The sequence below is a fragment of the Poecilia reticulata genome, chromosome 11 (assembly GCF_904066995.2).
Source record: "Poecilia reticulata chromosome 11, P_reticulata-male-v2, whole genome shotgun sequence".
In the NCBI taxonomy this organism is placed as follows: Eukaryota; Metazoa; Chordata; class Actinopteri; order Cyprinodontiformes; family Poeciliidae; genus Poecilia; species Poecilia reticulata.
This window is the reverse complement of record NC_088840.1, coordinates 24,460,604-24,479,121: the sequence shown is the minus strand read 5'-3', so window position 1 is coordinate 24,479,121 and position 18,518 is coordinate 24,460,604. Positions and strand designations below refer to the sequence as shown.

The window sequence follows — 18,518 nt, the reverse complement described above, 5'->3', positions numbered from 1 at the left end:
GTTTTCCAGGCTGAATTTAAAACTACAACAGGCACAACATTTTTTTTTTTTAGCTCTTCCAAGAGAAAGAGGGAGAATTAAAGCAGGAGATGAAGTTGGAGCGGAGCCTCAGGGAGTGGTAGTGATGTAATGAGGTTTAGTCCACTTTATAATTAAAATAGTGGAGTCCAATAACTCTTGCTCTAAACCCCATGAGAGTGTGAGAGAAACGGAGAATGTAAAATCATGACCTCAGCAGCTCGTTCTGTGTTAGTTGCCATGATTGTATTCATGTATTTCCTCCTGACATCTTAATTAGCTTGCTGATTGATAGCAAGTCTTTTCTTATTTTTAGTTTGAGCTTTTTCTTAAACTTTTTGGTGTTCTCTCATCTAGTAATATTTTAAATCAGAAAATAGTTTCCATTCACAGATTATTTTATTTTATTTTTTCTGTTTAGTGCCACTCATCCCAGCAAGTAACCTACGTTTCCAAGATGTGGCCCACAGCTCAGTTCGCATAACTTGGGATTCCCCTTCCAGATTGGTGCGAGGCTACCGTATCATGTACGTCAAGACCAGCGGAGTTCAAACTACTGAGGTGAGCTAGTTCGGCTGACCCCAACCTCTCAAGGAGGAGGCCAGCAAGTCTTTTGTTTTTTACTTTTAACCTGATGCTTCAGGCAAATGAAGAACAAAACCAACCTCTGTGGATCTTTTCAATTTAAATTAGATGTGCGGATTGTGTTGCGCAGGTGGACCTTGGTGCTGTGACGAGCCATTTGCTCAAAAACCTGACCTCCCTGACGGAGTACACAGTCGGGGTCTTTGCTGTCTACAAAGAAGGAGAAGCTCCAGCAGTGACCGAAAGCTTCACCACAAGTAGGGAGGCTCATTTTTTTGGTGGACTAAACAGAACCCTTTAAAATGGAAAGAGACTGATGGTCTGTTTTATTTATTTATTTTTTCTTCTTATGTAGAGATTGTTCCAGACCCGATGGATCTGAAAAGCAGTGATATCTCCTCAGAAGGTTTCAGGGTGTCATGGCAACACCCCGCCTCTGATGTGGTGCTGTATCGACTCACCTGGACACCCACCGATGGGGGAGACAGTGAGGAGGTTTGTTGAGGTTTTTCATGGTTAATCAAACCTGAAATTAACAAGCACGTTTATTTTATTTAGTCTTTTTATTATTATAAATTATTTCCACTAATTAATTATTTTCTTCCATTTCATTTTTCGTGTGGGGTTACTATGTTATTTAATTTACTTTTCCATTTTTTTATTTGTTTTAGTATTTTATTATCTATTTTTGTTACATTTTATTCTGCATATATATTAATATAATATTTAATAATAAAAAAATAATCCCTGTATAGATAAATGTGTGAACAAAAGAAAAAGCTAATTATAGTAGAAAATGTCAAACATTAAAGTTATTCCAACATTTTATTCATCTTTACTGTCTTGTTAGTTGCTATGTTTACTTTATTTTCTGGTAAATGTTATTCAATAGTTTGTTTCTGATTTGAATGACAACCTAGTTGATGAAGAGGAATGAACCGTTTAAATACTTCCTTATTATCGCCAAGATTAAACATTCCACCTGAATTTTTGCAACTTTCTTTATTTTTTATCCTGTCAGATAAGTCAAAATAATCACTCAATGATTATTGATTCAAGACCAAGATGTAGCTGATAGCTATGATATATGTATAAACTCATATTTAGTCAGACATAGGTTCTTATTGTGCAGAAAACTTACCTCTGAAAGTTTGCTGCTTGTGGAAAGTGGTCACCTAATTTTCAACTCATCTGTGTCACTATGCTTGCATCATAAATTCCTTCTAGTAGAAAGAAGTGCATTACATTTTTGGTCAGGATGCCACTTTGCAACAATCTGCTGGAGATTTTTTGAAAAACCAAAGTGGATATTTCCATTTGAAGGCCCAGATGCAATTAAACATTCCTCAGTTTGTGACGTGCTTTGATTTGCCGGATGATTCTCCTTTTAAGCTTGTCATAAATTAGATGAAAAAAATATACTTTTGAAACCTAGCAGTAGCGCACCTTTTTTATGGAGTTCAAACATAAAGAAATGATCAAAGTGCTGAAAAGCTTTGTGGTTTGGCAGCTTTCCATTCATTTCCCTAAAAGCTTTACATTTCACTGCAGCAAAATAACAGGATTCAACTGCTCAGAACTAACAAAAGAAAGTTTTACATGAAAATTTCATTATTTCATTTTTGGTTCTTCAACAGACTCCTTTAAGTATGTTTTCAGTCATTTCCCTTTCTTAAATAAAGACCTTCAGCTTTCAAGGACTGCCAGTATTTTGAATCCACTAATATCACTGTCTTATTATTACTACATATTTATTTCATTTAGAATCAAAATACGAGAATGAGAAGCTGCAAGTGAAAGTGCAAAACCAGAAAGAGTGGAGGTTTTGAACGTGGATGAGTTTAAGTATGTGAGGTCAACCATTAAGAACAATGAGAAGGCATCATGAAAACTAATCAGAGATTTTAGTTACGATGCAGAAGAGTGGCATCAATAAAGGGGAGATTGACCAGATGGTAGTGAGACCTGCTTGGGGGTCTGGAGGAGGTTTGGAGACGAAGGCATTAACAAAATCTATGGAGGCTGAGTCAGAGGTGTTAAGTGAGGGGAGCTGTTAGAGTAGAAGTGATATAATTAGGACCTGCAGAGGAAGGATAGTTGGACTACGACAGACGCTCAGTGGGAAATTCAGGTGCACCAGCAGCAGAATGAAAGGCAAGTGAAAATGATACTAAATTAGAAATAAGAATAAAATGCTGTACAGTAAGAGCAAATTAAAGAATAATAAAATAGTGTGGAGTTACTTTCCAATTTGAAGAAATTTGCAATGAGCAGAACAATGAGAAAAACTAATTAATATATCTTTATTTGTGCATGAAAAACAAATGACTACAAGAAGTGTAAAAACTGTATAAATAACGGAAAGAATGTGAAATTGAAAAAACTGTACAAACAACATCAGGGATGTAAAGATGGAGTTGGAGTTTGTGGGGGATAGTGTTGGGATGCAGCAGTCTGAGACTGAAGAAACTCTCCAGTTCAAGCTTGGGGTGGGAGACATTGTCCTGCAGTGATGTTATTTTTGTTTTTCTGTCTCCTGCACTGGATCAAGCCGACCTTTCTGATGACCTTATATCAGCTAAGGACGTTGAAGCAGCCAGGGAGAGAGCTTTTGATGATGATTATGCAAAGGGTTGGTTTGTGAGGGTAGACCAAGTTGAAAACAGATTTTGCAACTAAATAAGGAAGTGAATTTGAGAAATTATGCAGTTTTTTTATTAATTTATTTATAAAGTTCAATTAAATTTTTTCTTTACATCTGATTTGAGGTTTTTTTTTTTCTGAAAATCACTCGGGTCTTTTTGCAAAGAGCTTCTGGCCCATGTCTGCAGAAAAGTCTCCTTTAGTCATTCAGTCTAGGATTAAATTGAACAAATATCTATTTGTCCTTACATTTTTGCCAATTTGCAATTATTTGTTTTAATCATATAACTTTATTCTAATTTCTGCTTAAAACTTCATCTGTTGTTTATTTTCATTTCATGAGCTTATAGTTTATTTTATTTTTTGTGGTCTGTTACTGCTATTTTCATAAATAACAATTGGGAAAATATGAAAATAAATGCATCACCATAACTTTGAATTTATCATTGTTATCAGCAGAAGCAGTGAGGGTGATATTATTATTCTGGTTAGTACTTTAACCTTTGGAGTTAGGGAAGTAACCATTTTTAATGCCGTTCACTTTTTTCTGCTGCTGCTTTTTTTTTTTTTTACCTTGCTAAAAATTGCTGCACAATAAATCAAATCATGGACCTCGCTGCAAAATCATTGTGTGCTAAATCACAAGAGACTGCTTGCATACAATATTTCCTTGACTAAAAGACATTTTAAGTACGATTCATGAAAACCCTGCAGGCTAATATTACAGTTGGCCTCATCTATTATAAATATTGACTAAGGTTAGTAGTCACTTAATTGTAGCAACAATATCACCACAAAACTGGACAATAATGTCAGAATTTCCTTTATCTGATGTTTTTCCATACTTTAATATTACTTTTATGGTTGATTTTACTGCTAGATTCTAATAAAACCAAAATCTGAATGTTCTTGCTATTTCAGAGGAGTGTTTTTTTTTCTGAATTGCTATTCAGTGTACCTGAATAATACAAAAGTTTTATCTGAATCATAGTTTCCCATGTCTTCGTTTTAAGGTTCTGGTGAACGGAAACATTAACACCTATCTGATCAAAGGACTGGAAGCCGCCGCCGAATACGAAGTCCTCCTGGCTGCTATCTTCACAAACGAGGTTGAGAGTGATGAGATAGTGCTAATAGAAACCACTGGTAAATTCAAAAGCTTCTCATGGACTGTTCAAAAAAATGTTACACTCTCAAATTTCACTTTCTGTGAGATTAACTTGATTTCAATAAAATAAATTCAATATTCATCATTTTCAGCTAAGAGGACAACTACAGTTGCTACAACAACCACAACGACATTAAGTAAGCCTTTCAGCCACTTTGTGCTGTTTTACTTTCCTTTCCTTTCACACTCAGATACTTTGCAGATCTACCTTTTTCCAATTTCTGTTGATTGTAAACATCAGACTTCCTCTTGGGCCATAGACTTGTTATAATCTCTTCATGTACATAGAGTGTCTCACAAATTTACGCATACCCTTGGATCTTTTTAAAGTTCTTTCTTGTTTATAATCATAAATATTATTCTATTTTATTAGGCTTTTGTGTTTAAGACCATTCAAAAACTGCACAACAGTGTGGAGGAAGTAAAGGACAAAACAATAGGGAATACACAACACGTTTTGTTGACCATGTTTCCTTTTTTCCACTTCTTAATTATTAACATTTTCTCCAGTGTCACTGGGATCTGTTAGTTTTTAAAACATGATGGGAAGCTTTATATATTATGAAGGTTATTGAAAAAATCTGGTGAGAAGCTTTTTGGGTTCAATCTCTATTTAAAATCTATTTTCACATCTTTAGATGTGGGGCTTATCTCCCATCATGAAAGTTTGTGATACCTTCTGCAGGGAAAGGTTTTGATGTCACCAAGACACCCTTATGAATTTGAAGTAAATTAAATGTCAAAAGATTTTGATATCATCTTCTTCCATCTCACAGTGTGACAGTTTTGTGCTTCATTGAGTTTCTCTGACTCTGATCTGCCGAGCGATTTCATTTATTTATTCATATTTTCTTTTCTCCGCTCCTGATCCTCCAGCACCTCGTTATGCTGTGAAGAACCTGAAGATCGATGAAGAAACCACATTTAGCATTCGGGTGTCGTGGCAGGCTGTGGACTCCAGGAATGTCCGTCATTATCGACTGACCTACATCAGTGCCAGGGGAGACAGAGCAGAGGAGACGGTAAGGAAGAAAGCTCTTACTTAGTTTTAATTCCGTTGTTTTTTCTTTTTTTTGGACAATTATTAAAGATATAATCTGCTAAGTATGTTGAAAACAGAAGATATTAGTTTTGTTTTCATTGAGTGGCTCCAAATGGGGTTAGTAGTGAGTTATCAGGAAATATGAATGTGTCTAGACAGAACAAAATGAACAACAAACAAAGGTAAAATATTTGCGTTCAAATAAGTTTAAGGTGGATTTTTTTTTATATACCTCAAATTCTTTGTGAATATTTACCCTGATCAGATGAATGTTTTGCTTCATAAATGTGACGACGTTATGTTCGCTTGATTTTTAACGTATTGCTTTGCCATGGTGTGTGAATTTAATTAGGTTGTGTCCCAGATTGTCCGTGCATCAGGGTCCTTATGAACACTAAGAGAAAAGCATATCCATCTGTCACGTTGCTAATTCCATGACAACACAAAATGGCAACACTCTCGGATAAGCATAAGAAAAGTATGAATCCAGAAACTTTTAAATGAATTACACTGAACAGTGAAGGAGCACTAGAGCATAATATCTCAAATATTTGAAAGCTCAGGAAGATAAAATACTTAGACTCAATGCCACTTGAAACTCAATGGCACTTGCAAAAAAATCGAGGGTCGACTTTCATTTTCTTAGATGCCCTCAAAGGGAGACCGTAGAGGTTAGCTTATGTGGTTTTACCAATACGGTACATTTGGTGTTTGACCTATTACAATAGGCAGTACATTCTTAGATAAACTTTTAAGTGTTATCTATTACTGGGTGGTTGTGGTTCTTACCCCCCCAACTAACACTGAAGGTCAGCTGTACTCAAATTAAGTCTTAGATTATTATAAAATTTTAGTTTGTGAATATTAGACAGATTATGAATCTACAGTAAAAGATGTAATTATTTTGGGATCTTTTTCTATTTTTGTTTAGATTTACATATAAATGAAGAGCATAGGTCAAGTGGCAATAACTGGCTGCTGTGGGAATAACTGAAGATGACATTTTTGAAGTAAAGGCCAAATGTAAAATGCTCATCATTTGTTGTTACTGTAAAGCACTAAAAGCTGCAGAAGGGGCTGCTGAAAAGTTGGTCCCCAATGCATGGCAGGACTTCAGTTTAACAGACTTTTGGGAACAAAAGTGGAAGGGGAGATGAAATGTTGCCGTAGTTCATGGCGGTTCTTCACACAGAGTTTTGTGATAGAGAAGAAGATAATGATGAAAACATTGTCAGATCATCAAAGACTCTGTTTGATTAGATGTTGAGAAAAATGGAGAGAGTGACTGGATTCACTCTAATGAGCCACAAGAGACAAAGTGTAGCAGGAAGACTTGGAGAAAAAAAAAACTCTGATGCAGAAACACAGTTCTGCCATGTGGATGTTTACTCTGTTTATATTGTTTTTATGTCAGCATGGTTGACAGGTATATAATAAAACATAAAGCAGATACCAATATAAACTTATGATGTCAGCAACCTTTTTGACTTTGTAACTCAGGAGAAGTTGGAAAAAATAACTAAGGACAAAAGAAAATGATTTCGGGTCTTGAGCATTGCCATCGGATGTTCATTTAAGGAAGTTGTGACCTGAAATAAGGAAATACTTCAGTAATGTCAGATCAGGGTCTCCAGAGTCATATTAGTAAAGTGTGGCCAATGTTTTGCTTGCCAAATTTCTTAGGAATATGTTCAAAATTTAGTAATGAAATTGATAAATCCCCATATCATAATCCTGCTTAAGCAAACTCTTCAGGAAATGTAGTGTTTAATTTACAACAGCTTTTGAAAATGAATCTAATTTCTTTTGTAACTCATTTACATTTTTTTTCTGATATTAATTTAGAAGCTACCTTCTGTAAACCATTTATTTATGATTATTGAAACCATGTTTCATAGCTGACTTTGAGGCCCCCTCAAACTTCTCTACATCAAAGACACTTTACAAATTGTCACAACTGAAGTTATTTCACAGTAGACTATAGATATGAGCAAGTTTAGGCAAGTAGGTAATTACTTGTTGCCACTTCCTGACATAAATGCACGTCTGGTTTGAATGTTGCGTTCTTGTGTTCTGCCTCTTTAAGAGTGGTTAAGAAGCTTCATCTGTGTCATTTCACAACTACAGCAAAGCATGAAGTCATCAGTTAATAGTTAAAAGGTCTCAGACACACTGATCATACAACTCAATTAAAATAGCTTGTTTTTTTAAAGGTATTGCTAAGAGTGCCTGTGATTTAAACAAAAATATAATTAAAGTGTGAATACTTTGTCCACACTGAATAAATGAACTAATCTAGGATATTTTATTGTTTTTTGCAAGTAAGTATGGAGAGTTTTAACCACCAGTTTTTTTTTTCCTTGACTAAAATACCGACCTCATCACAAATTACAATTTTATAAAAACTAAAAAAAAAATAATAATAATATCCTGCTTTAATAACTAAAGCAACATGATGTATAATTTGTGAAGGGCCCAAGGAAAGGTATCTAGGCTCATGGATGCAAAATGAAAGGGTTTCAATAACAATTTGAGAAGAAAAAACAGAGTTAAGCACTAAATGAGTAAATCCAAATGGTGATAACATAGAAAGGATAAGTGGAAGCAAGCCAAACACAAACAGCAAAACAAGCATGAATCTAGGAGAAAAACACAAAAACGGCGAAAGCCAGTGTGTCTGAGACATAGAGAATCCTTCCTCTTACGCTATAGCCTTAATACCTACAGGTTCTACCATGTATTTTGTCCTAGCTTTATATCAAAGTGTGCACTTCATGTCATGGTAACTGCTGCACAGTATCTGGACAGCCTATCATATTTTAATGAGTCTGAACTGTCAGTTGAGTATTTGTTAGTGTTGATTTGTGGCATCGGCCCAGCAGAGGATGCCGTACCATGGTGGTCCGCTCCGGACTCGGGTCCCACAGCAGCTTTTCATCCTGACAATAAAGAGCTGCCAGCTGTTCACACCAGCAGCTTGGTAAATGAGATCTCTTATCAAAGTGCGCGCAGCTGGGAGCTCCATTTGGCAGTCCGGTCAGGTTATGAATGGCCAAGTGCTGCACTCAACACAAACAGTCTAAAGAGCTTGGGAAAACAACTGCACAGCTTCCTACAAGTGTTCCCTTTGAGGGGAGCCGCAAGCCACCCAACAAAACCATGGAAAACGGAGCAATGACGCAATACTTCATGAAACGCTTTTCTAAATGTTCAAATTATGAAAATCATCAAGAGAACATGTTAACTTTAATTGCTTGTTTTTTTTCTGAAACTTCCCCCTCAAAACCCCTAAAATGATGCAGTTTTGACTCAACTTTTGAAATTCCTAAAAAGATGATAATTACAAGTTTTTAGTTCATTAAAATATGAAGTCAGCTTGGGTTCAGGTGTTGTTTACCTTTTGCCAACCACCTTTATTTCTCCAATGAAGGGGTCCTTGGAGTGGCTATTGTTGCTGCCAACTGCACTGCATTAGTTTGTTTTGCTGCCTTTTCTCTGCACCCATATTACCCCTGAATTTCTGATCTGTGCAGACTACCTCTTCCACACACTTACCTAAACAATTCAAACAACCTTCAAAGCAAATGTATTTTCTTAACATGCAACCGTAGATTACGTTAAGATAGTATACATGGTGCTACTCTTCAGCCTGTTTGTCTGGGTTGTACAGTCATAAAGGAAACATCTCAAGATCATGGCAGTCGGTGTAAATTTGCCCTACAAAAACTAAATGTCAACATTTCTTGAGGTTTTTTTTATACTGACGAATTCTTCAATTTATTAAGTCTATGAAATACATAAAACATGCATTTTTGTCATTTTAAAGAAAACATTTTTGCATGCAACTGCTTCGCACCAGCAGTATAGACTTATTCAGGCATCAATATGTCAAAGGATGCTGGCCGTATTTTGTTGACTATGAGGGAATGCGGAACATCCACTGCCACCTCGAAACCACAAACCTCACATCCTCAACAAATCCAAATTTAAATCCTGGTTTTGTCTCTGCCACTGTTTAACCAGATGTCAGTGTGTGCAGGGTAACCGTGGGGTAACTAAACTCTGCAGCCATCTGTTCGCAGGCAGCTGTGATGCTTAAGTCACCGAAGTCGCTCTGCCGCTGAATTCAGTGTTCGATAAACAAAGGCTTTCAGGCATTAAATGCACTTCTGTATGTGTAAACAGAGTTCTGGCTATTTTCACTTTGCAAGTACATTTTGTTTGAGGTGCTAAAAACTTTGGCAAGGACGAATGGAAAAACTGAAGGTATACTGGTTATTTAGTCAAACATTGATAGAGTGAAACAGTGTGGACAGATCTAGCAGATTTTTGGAAATGCTCAGCTTCATCCTGAACATATTAAAATCCCTTTTGGTCATTTTTTACATTTATTTATTTTATTTTGTTCCCTGAATGATTTCTTTAAGATCTCCACCTCATTGAACTTATTATTCTCCTACGTTCTTTGTAGAAGAAACTGTCTCAAATTGCATTAAAGTAATTTTTAATGAATGGAGATCTCTCAGAATGATTGGCATTCTGTGATCCTTGTACAGTTCGACAAGAATTTGATTGATTTTTTTCGAGCAATATGCCTAAAAGTCTGAGTTTTTATTTGCCAGCAAATATTCTACCACCTAATGTGAACAAAGTCACAATGTTGTTGGAAGATGTAGCTGGTAACTTGAAACTTTCTGAATTTTCCTCTCAGGGTTTGACTTTTTGGAGTCATTGTTGAATCTCGTCCACATATTTACAATTTCACTTATGTGCTCATTTTAATTACAACTTTTACTCTTCCTCTATTTTTTTAATCCGGCCTGAAAACACAGCAGGTACATCGTACTTTAAATTAAATTCCACACATTTGGTTTATTTGAGATTTTTGCACTTATTTGAAGAATTATATTTTTATTTGTAATTTTGTGGCACCAAAATGAGGTTTGTATAAAAAGTTGATTCATTTCTGGCAGTGTAGCTCCTTGACAGTTTGGAGGCTTGCTACCTTTTTCATCAGACCGAGCCGAAATTGAATCCTCAAGGCTCTGAGTGTTTGTCTGAATGACACGTCTGAAAAAGACTTTTCTTTAGAGCTGGAGAAAAAAAAAAGTTTGCAGATGGAGTAAGGCCAGACTGTGCATGCCTTGAATGCAAACTGGCAGACTCAGGTAGGGTGAGACAAAGACTTCTAATGGCCAGAGCAGACAGAGGAATCTAAAAGTGAGTCACAGAGCTACATACAGGTATCTTTTTTTTTTTTTTTTTGGTCTAGAGATTGATTTCTCCTTGGATTTTTCTCTTGCCAAACAACAAATGCAGTAATTGCAGAGAAAGTTAGTTCTACCAAGTATTGACTTTTTGGTGCTTATTAGAAATACACGAGATTTTTAAGATTTTTATTCATATAAAATGTTTAAAACATTTTTTTTTTTTTTTGCTCCTGATTCACAATTGCACACTACAACTCCATGTGTTACTCTATCACAAAAAAACCAACCAAATACACATTAAAGCTTTTGGTTTTTACTTTACATTTGTCATTTTTTTGTAGGATTTTGTTTTATAAGGCAAAAGGCTGATGTTGCGGTGATGTTTGTAATATGAAGACATGACATTTCACAGTTTGGTTTTCCCAATTGAGAAATACATTTCAAATGGAAAATGAATTTGATGTTACATCTTGAGTTGCTGATTCAAAGATGGACAATAAAATGCAGTAATATGTACCGTTGGAAAAGTTTAATTGAAGACCAAAAGGTGTAATAGGAAACCAGGGAGCCATGAACAGAAGTTGATAGAGTGAATGAAAAAGAAAGAAAGAGAAGCGCAAATAAAAGATGCCTGCTGGATAAAGAGGCAGATTATCTCATCTGCAGCACATGGAAAACGTTTCACCAGGATGAATAAGTCATTTGTAGATCTGCTTTAAGAAAAGGTCATTTTCACTCAGGAGAACAAACCTAGACACAATTAGCCTCTGCAGCCCCCAAAATCTGAAAGCGTGCAGTAGCAACTCTCACAAGCTAACCTTGGGTTAAGATTGATTTTTTTTTTTTTTTTGTGCTTTGCAGTTGGTTGTCAGGTTTGCTAAGATTCATTTACCTTGTTGTCCTTCCTAGCGTATTTCTGTAACCTACTAAAACTCAGCATGTCAACTTTTTAAGTTGAACAAGAATATTTACAAAGCAGTCATTTCCTCAGATGTAGGTGACTGCATCACAGAGTGAAAGAACAAAAGAGTTAAAGTTTTGATTTGCTTTACATCAGCACATATTACAACCAGACTGTTCGCCTTGTATTCCTTTTTTGCATGTATGGACAGGTTTTTGAGCATGTGTAGAAAGATTACATGATTACATCTTTTTTAATTTGTAACAAAATATCAGACAGTATCTGGATATTTTACCCAACATGTTTGCAGCTTTAGTTTGATTTTAATATGTTTTTTCCCCCTCTGCTTTCAGAGGACGGTGCCCTCAGGTCAAACCAGCCTGGTTCTGCAGCCTCTCCTTTCAGACACAGACTACAAAGTCACAGTGATTCCTGTTTATAATGAGGGAGATGGCCCCGTATCCTCACAAATGGGTCGGACACGTAAGTCTCAAGTTACAATTTGCTTATTTTAATCAATCCTGTGTTTTGTTTTTGTGGGAACAATACAACCACACTAATAATTATACCCGACTTCCTCACATGCACTTTCTTTCAGGTTTACACCCTTGAACAATTGTGCAGTTTTGTTCTGGGTCAGCCTGACCACTCTGTAGCAGTCATGGTCTGAACTTGATTCCTGTGAAAAACCTGTTAAAGACAGAAGTATACTCCCTTTAGAGCTGCAGACCGAGAAAAATGGTGAAGGCAGTGGAGCTTTTAGAGACTAAAAGGCATAACATAGTTCATAGAAATATTCACAGAAATAAAGAATGAATACCTAAGAAGGATTTCAGTAACTAAAATATCCTAACTCTGATTTATTTAAACATCAGGATATTTGGTCAAACCAAAAAAAAAAAAAGATTTTAATAAGTTTAATTTGAATTTTGTCCAATGATGCATTCAGGCAAAAGAACATTAGACCCAAATAGAAGTTAGTTTGTTTTTAAAGCCATTCAATTCTGATTTATTGTTGTGTTATTGCTTTTTACATGCACAATATGTTTTAATATGTGAATGGGGATTTCTGAATCTTAACTATAATCTATGTAAAAGGAAGTGAACAAAATTCTCAGAATCATTTGAGATGCATGGATCATGTTGCTAACATAAAACGATATGGCAAAAAAACCCAAAAAGAACCTGTGGACAAAATTGTAAAATAGTTACTTTTGTAAAAATGTGCTTCTGAAGTGACATTTTCTTATTCAGGTAAAAAATATTTTACCTGGGGTGTCAAATATTTGTATTATTTCTGATCATAATGTCTCTTGATATATCTTAAACTTATAATCATACCATATCTGCTCGTAGCAGTAGTCCAGAGCCAACATTTCATTTACAGTGGTCAGTCAAAGGCCAATATTGCATTATTTTTTTCTCGTCTTTGGGGTTTTATTTGATAAAGTGAAATGACCAAACGTGCCTTGAATTTTAGATTCCTCGTTCACATTCATGTTGATTCTTCATTTGCTGGTAGAGAATCGACACATTTCTCTGCTCAGGCCTAATCTGGTTTCACTTCGGGTGCATGTTCAACACCTGCTGATGTCAAAAGTGAAGCTTTGTCTGATTGAAGGTGCGTCAGCAGATCGTTTGAGAAGTCCTCGTGTTCAGACACATCCGGGCTTTGAAGGGACATGTTCAGTGGTGTGTGACAATTCAAACTGAGAAAAAATGAGAACTCTAGATTAACCACAAGCCAGTTGCTTAAAAAAGCTCATCACATGCAAATATGTACCTAATAAACTGATATTCTGCATCTGCGGTTATCTTCCCAGAAGTTACTAACACATTCACACATACAGAGACCCTGCCAGGAATAAGGTTGTTATATTAATACAGGGGCATTGTTATATAATGCCCCTGTATTAATATAACCTTAACTAAGTGCATCTGGCTGAAACCACAGCCTCTTGCAATGGCTTTTAGTAATCCCTCCCTGCAGTGCTTTAGAAATATGACTCAACCATAGCCAAGTTCAGTAAACTGTGGTGTTTTAACATGCTTTAGTTCATTATTTCCTACGCATTTATTGAACTAAATATTTAATATTTACTAATCTTGTAAACCTTCTGCCTTTTTGGAATGTGTCCACATTTTACACATAGTTCAGATGATGAGAGCAATGATGTATTGGGGGCATATTAGCAGAAGCTTGACTAAGAAGCTAATCACATTAGCTGAAAAAACGGAAAATGGTTGCTGTAGCCCACTTTTCGAGTTTGAGTATCTGTGCCAGGCAATTAAATAGGAACTACATTCTTAATGATTTGAGATGAATGTTCACCTCAGAGTTGTCACTTTGTCCAAGTTTTTGTCTTTTGGAAATGCAAGCAACATATTAGCAGAAACGAGTAAGCAGTTGTTTTTGAAGGTCAGAGCATTTTTCTTAAAGTCTAATAAAATGTAATTATTTCTGATGTGAAGCCTGAATGCATGGAGAAACCATTTAGCACCACAGCTAATTTAAAAACTGTCACTTAAAAGTAAGAACAATGGGGAGAACGTTTCAAATTTTATCAAACTGTTTAAGTCTTATCAGCTCATTACTCCCGAAACAATTTGAAGTGACTACAGAAAGGTAGCAGCCAGTCTCTGTGGCTGAAATTTCTACATTAATTATTTTTCCTTTGGAGCTCAAGACAAAAATGCAAGATTTTTATTTATCCTCTTTAAATGCGACTTTCTGCTTTAAATGCTCATGTGGGAGCTAATGATTTCGCTGTCAGCATGTGCATCACAGAGCAAACACTTGACTTTCAGCTAGAAAGTAACTCCAAATTCCGGTCATTTGTCTTTCCCCTCCATCTCATCGCTTCTCCCTGAGCGGCGCATTACACACATTAGCAGGCGTTAACGACGTTTTCCCGATTTTCAAATGACGGGCCTCCGACACTTGGTGATGATGAATGGTTCCTGTTAGCAAGTGAGGGATGAGATGATCCCCTGAGGAAAAATGGCAGAGAATGCAGAGAGGGGGGTCCATTAGTTTTTTTGTTTTTTTTTTAGAGTGAAGACAGATGATGAGACGAGGGGAGCCGGTGTAATCTGGGATCTGAACCGGCGAGGGGTGGGGTTGACACGGAGGGAGGCATGACAGGGAATGCAGAGGGGGTGATTGGGTATTTAGAACCACACCGACGATGGATAATATGACAGCTGAGGCCGACTAATCTGAGCTTCTGATCCACTGTGGAATGGGTTGATTAGCTGAAGAAGTTCTGAGGTTATTCAGCGAGCAGGACGAGTATTCCAGTCATGAAAGAACCGGAATCAACTGCATTCTGTAGAGTTTTCAGTAGTGATTAAAAAAAATTGCAAACTGGTCAGAGATACTCAGACGTTTCACTGTTTTCCTTTGAGACAAATTAATTCTGTAAACGCTGCATTTGTGTTCAAGAAGTGAGAGGATTTATTTTTAATACAAAGACCGTTTCTTGCTAAGAGTGAGCATCCAGCTCGCACCTGTGCTTCTGAAATATCATCATTTTGTACATGTTTAAGTTGTTAGTTATGGAATATTTTCTCTATTTTTAAAGCTATATCAGCACCTTCTGAATCTGAGATTTCTCTGTTGTTCATGAGTAAGCTAATTTCTTTCCCTCTGTTCTGGTGGTGTGACCTAGCACCAGAGAAGAAATGTTCTGCATAGGATTACCAGCATTGCTAAAATTAGATCTAATATAATATTAGGTTTAAGGAACAACAAGTAACATAGTTATGTCCTTATATGATTTGTAGCCGTTCAACAGTGCATGAAATATACCACTGCTGCGCCCTCAGCCATTTCAAAAGTGTAGAAAATTATACAAAAATACTTAATTACATCATCTTTCACCTCTGGAGTCGATAAAGCTGCTAAATTTGTAGGTGTGCCTAATCAGATCTCAATGTTTAAAAGATGAAGGTCGAGTTATGAAAATTATCTAGTTTAAAGAAGGAAAGTTGACATTTCAAGATTATTTTCTGTTCACACCAAATTCACACAAAACATTATGGGTTGGAGGAATTAACTGGTTTTGGTCTTATTTATATTCATGGAACGTTTGCAAGAAATTACATTTCTCATCCAACTTTGCAGAGTCATGTAGCTCTTCTTTCTGAACTAACTAAAACTATGACTGTATTTTTCTCTTGTTAAAGAGAAACATTTACCATTTGGAGGAAATGTCACCTTAACATACACAAATAAATGTCTGCATGTTCTTATTAAGGTGGCACATTCACATTAAAAGGATTTAACATTCTAGGTGGAATCGGTTGATTCCACCTGTAATGTGGCATTATGTCTTGTTCAGTTCTATTGAAAAAAATATGCTAAAGGAAGGAAGTGGATGTGCTTAATGGTAGGACTGGTTCACTATATGTTTGAGGCTAAAGTCCTTGATGCAGCCGTTCCAGGTTCGATTTCCTAACCCGGTCTTATTTTCTGAAAATAACAGATAAGAGAAAACAACATTGGACATTGCCATGAAACATATGGTGCTAGCGTCATGAAGACCTGGAGTTTCTGTTTCCAGATGAAATCGAGGTTGTTTTTAGGGTGGTTGAACTTATAATCAAGTCAAAATGGCAGTTAATCTTGATCCGAGATCTTCATCAAAATGAAGAGATGCTTTAATTTTTACTATCAAAGTGAGTTTAATGAGATGCCAAAAACAATAAAAGTTTACTTTCATTACAGAGTCAAAACTAAATTTGGTGCAAAATGTGTGGGCTCGCCTGAAGAGAGCCACATTAAAGAGACGACCTCACAACTGGATTGAGTCTCAGGCAGACTGGATTGAATATGGACCAATGAATACTACATGACTCATCAGGCGCCTCAATCAAGTATTAAAATAATAGTATTCAGATGTATGAAAACTGGTTATTGCAAATTTTTATTTCATGTAGTTTCTTGCTTTTATTCATTAGTTATTTTAATTAAAGTTGTTGTTTGTACCAACCATCTGGTTGAAGTTGGTCTGAAGTTGGTCTACCGGAACCAAGTAGGATATTTTTATTTTTTTTTCTGAAATGATAACCAGGATTCATAACACCTGAAATTGTCTTTATTAAGATTGTGAAGGTGAGGAAAAAACTGACTTTGTATTGTTTTTAATCCTAGCTGTCATTAATTGTTAAAATTTGAATCACATGGGTTCAGATAAAGTAAAGCTACAAAGCCAAAACCACTTATGAAACAAGCTTTATTTTGTAGCACAAGCTCAGAGCTATGTATTGATTTATTGTCAGCTCAAGTACAGTAAAACAACTGACCCATGCACAATTGCATCTTAGCCAAAGATGAGTCTAAATGCTGAATTATCACCCAAACCTCTTCATAATGGTTGCTAAATCACGAGAAAAGCTTCTGTATCGAGAGAGTTTCATTCAACCTCCAGTTTCTCATTATCAGTGAGCACAACGTGGGAGGGATGGCACAGAGCAGAGGATGATGGGAACCTCCTCAGGTCCAGGAAGGGCAGCGGAGGATATATAACACAACAGAGGAGCAGGTTATAACATGAGGATTTAAACACATCAGTTCGCAGCAGAAGCCATTGGGGTTGTTCGGTATGATTGGATTTTTAATGCTGAACAACAGCAGAGAGTGAGGAGGAAAGATGAGGCAGAAGAGCTGGTGTAACTCAGATTTCCGTTTGTGATGGAACATGGTCAGGGTGTTTGGAGGCTTTCAGCTGTATCAATGTGTCACTGAGCAGCTGGAGGATTCACTCAGGGATTTCAATCCATGAGGATCCATGTTTTATGATAACCGAGGGGATGTTCTTCAAAATGAGCCGAGGTTATGAATGAATGTCAATGCACACATTCCCTACACATTAGCCTAAGAAAGGAATTAATTTAGTTTAAACTAATCTACTTTGAGCTCTATACACAGTCCACCCTCTAGTTTTCATTCATATAACTCTGGTTTTAATTTGTTTTTGACATATTAAATTATATAAGCATGAGAAGATGTGCGCTATGAAGTTTTTTTCTTTGTGTTAAGTCTGAAAATAGCTCTAAGCTTTATCCAGCTTCTCTTTTATTGTGCTTCATTATCTGCAGGCTTTGTTTCTGTCCCTTCAATTTCTTCATATGCTTTTCTCTTTTTTTCTCTCTGATAACTTTGTATAAAATAAAAATATTTATATTTTTTGTGTGAATTGATTTGTAAAATGACTTGCTTTGTCTGAATTTTTCTCTCAATTTTAAACTTCAACATTCCTCCTTTTCTGTTTGTGTGCAAAGAGCAGTGTAAGTCAATGCTTTTAAGATTTCGGTAAAAATAAATATATAAAAATGACTTTTTTTTCTCCTCCTCAGATCCTCTTTCAGCTCCCAGGAACCTGCGAGTGTCAGAAGAATGGTACAGCCGCTTCAGGATCAGCTGGGATGTTCCTCCTTCGCCCACTATGGGCTACAGAGTCGTCTACCAGCCTCTTTCTGGTAATTTTTGCACATGAACAAAAACTAAACCTTTAACAGTTTACCTTCAAATTGTGCTTCTTGGAAATCCTCACTTTCATTCAGAGAGATTTTTTTTTTTCATTAACCTACATTTAGCTGTTAGAATGAGGATTTATGAACATTTGGTCCTCAAAGTCAGTAAGACTTAATAGTTGAAACTCAGAACTTTCTCTGTCATCAGCATTCTTTAGTGCTGGGTTTTCTTCATCGACTGTGAAGGGAGAAATGAGTGAGCTAAGCAGATTTTTGGAGCATTAAGCTACTGACCTCGAGCATCCTCCCCTGCAGCTAATGCCTTAAGGCTACATTAGACACTATCAAGTGCAAGATGAGGCCAGATCATTAGAGGCTTGTTTCGGTTTTCAAATGAAGAAGTACGTGTAGAATACAGAATGAGTTTCACACATTCTCCTTTAGTCTGGAAACTCTGTGCGAAGCCAAATATTT

The 18,518-nt window shown here is 36.3% G+C and overlaps 1 protein-coding gene across 5 annotated transcripts in view; it reads left to right on the top strand.

The window, feature by feature from the left end:
* The window catches only part of col14a1b (collagen, type XIV, alpha 1b), a 144,176-nt gene that overhangs the window by 61,291 nt on the left and 64,367 nt on the right, over positions 1–18,518 (top strand). For all 5 annotated transcript variants that reach the window (XM_081613013.1, XM_081613011.1, XM_081613010.1 and 2 more), the window contains 8 exons: positions 440–579; positions 734–860; positions 959–1,098; positions 4,260–4,392; positions 4,507–4,551; positions 5,291–5,436; positions 11,921–12,050; positions 17,928–18,050. In XM_081613013.1, the coding sequence (XP_081469139.1) occupies positions 440–579; positions 734–860; positions 959–1,098; positions 4,260–4,392; positions 4,507–4,551; positions 5,291–5,436; positions 11,921–12,050; positions 17,928–18,050 (984 nt within the window). The remainder of the gene's footprint in view (positions 1–439; positions 580–733; positions 861–958; positions 1,099–4,259; positions 4,393–4,506; positions 4,552–5,290; positions 5,437–11,920; positions 12,051–17,927; positions 18,051–18,518) is intronic.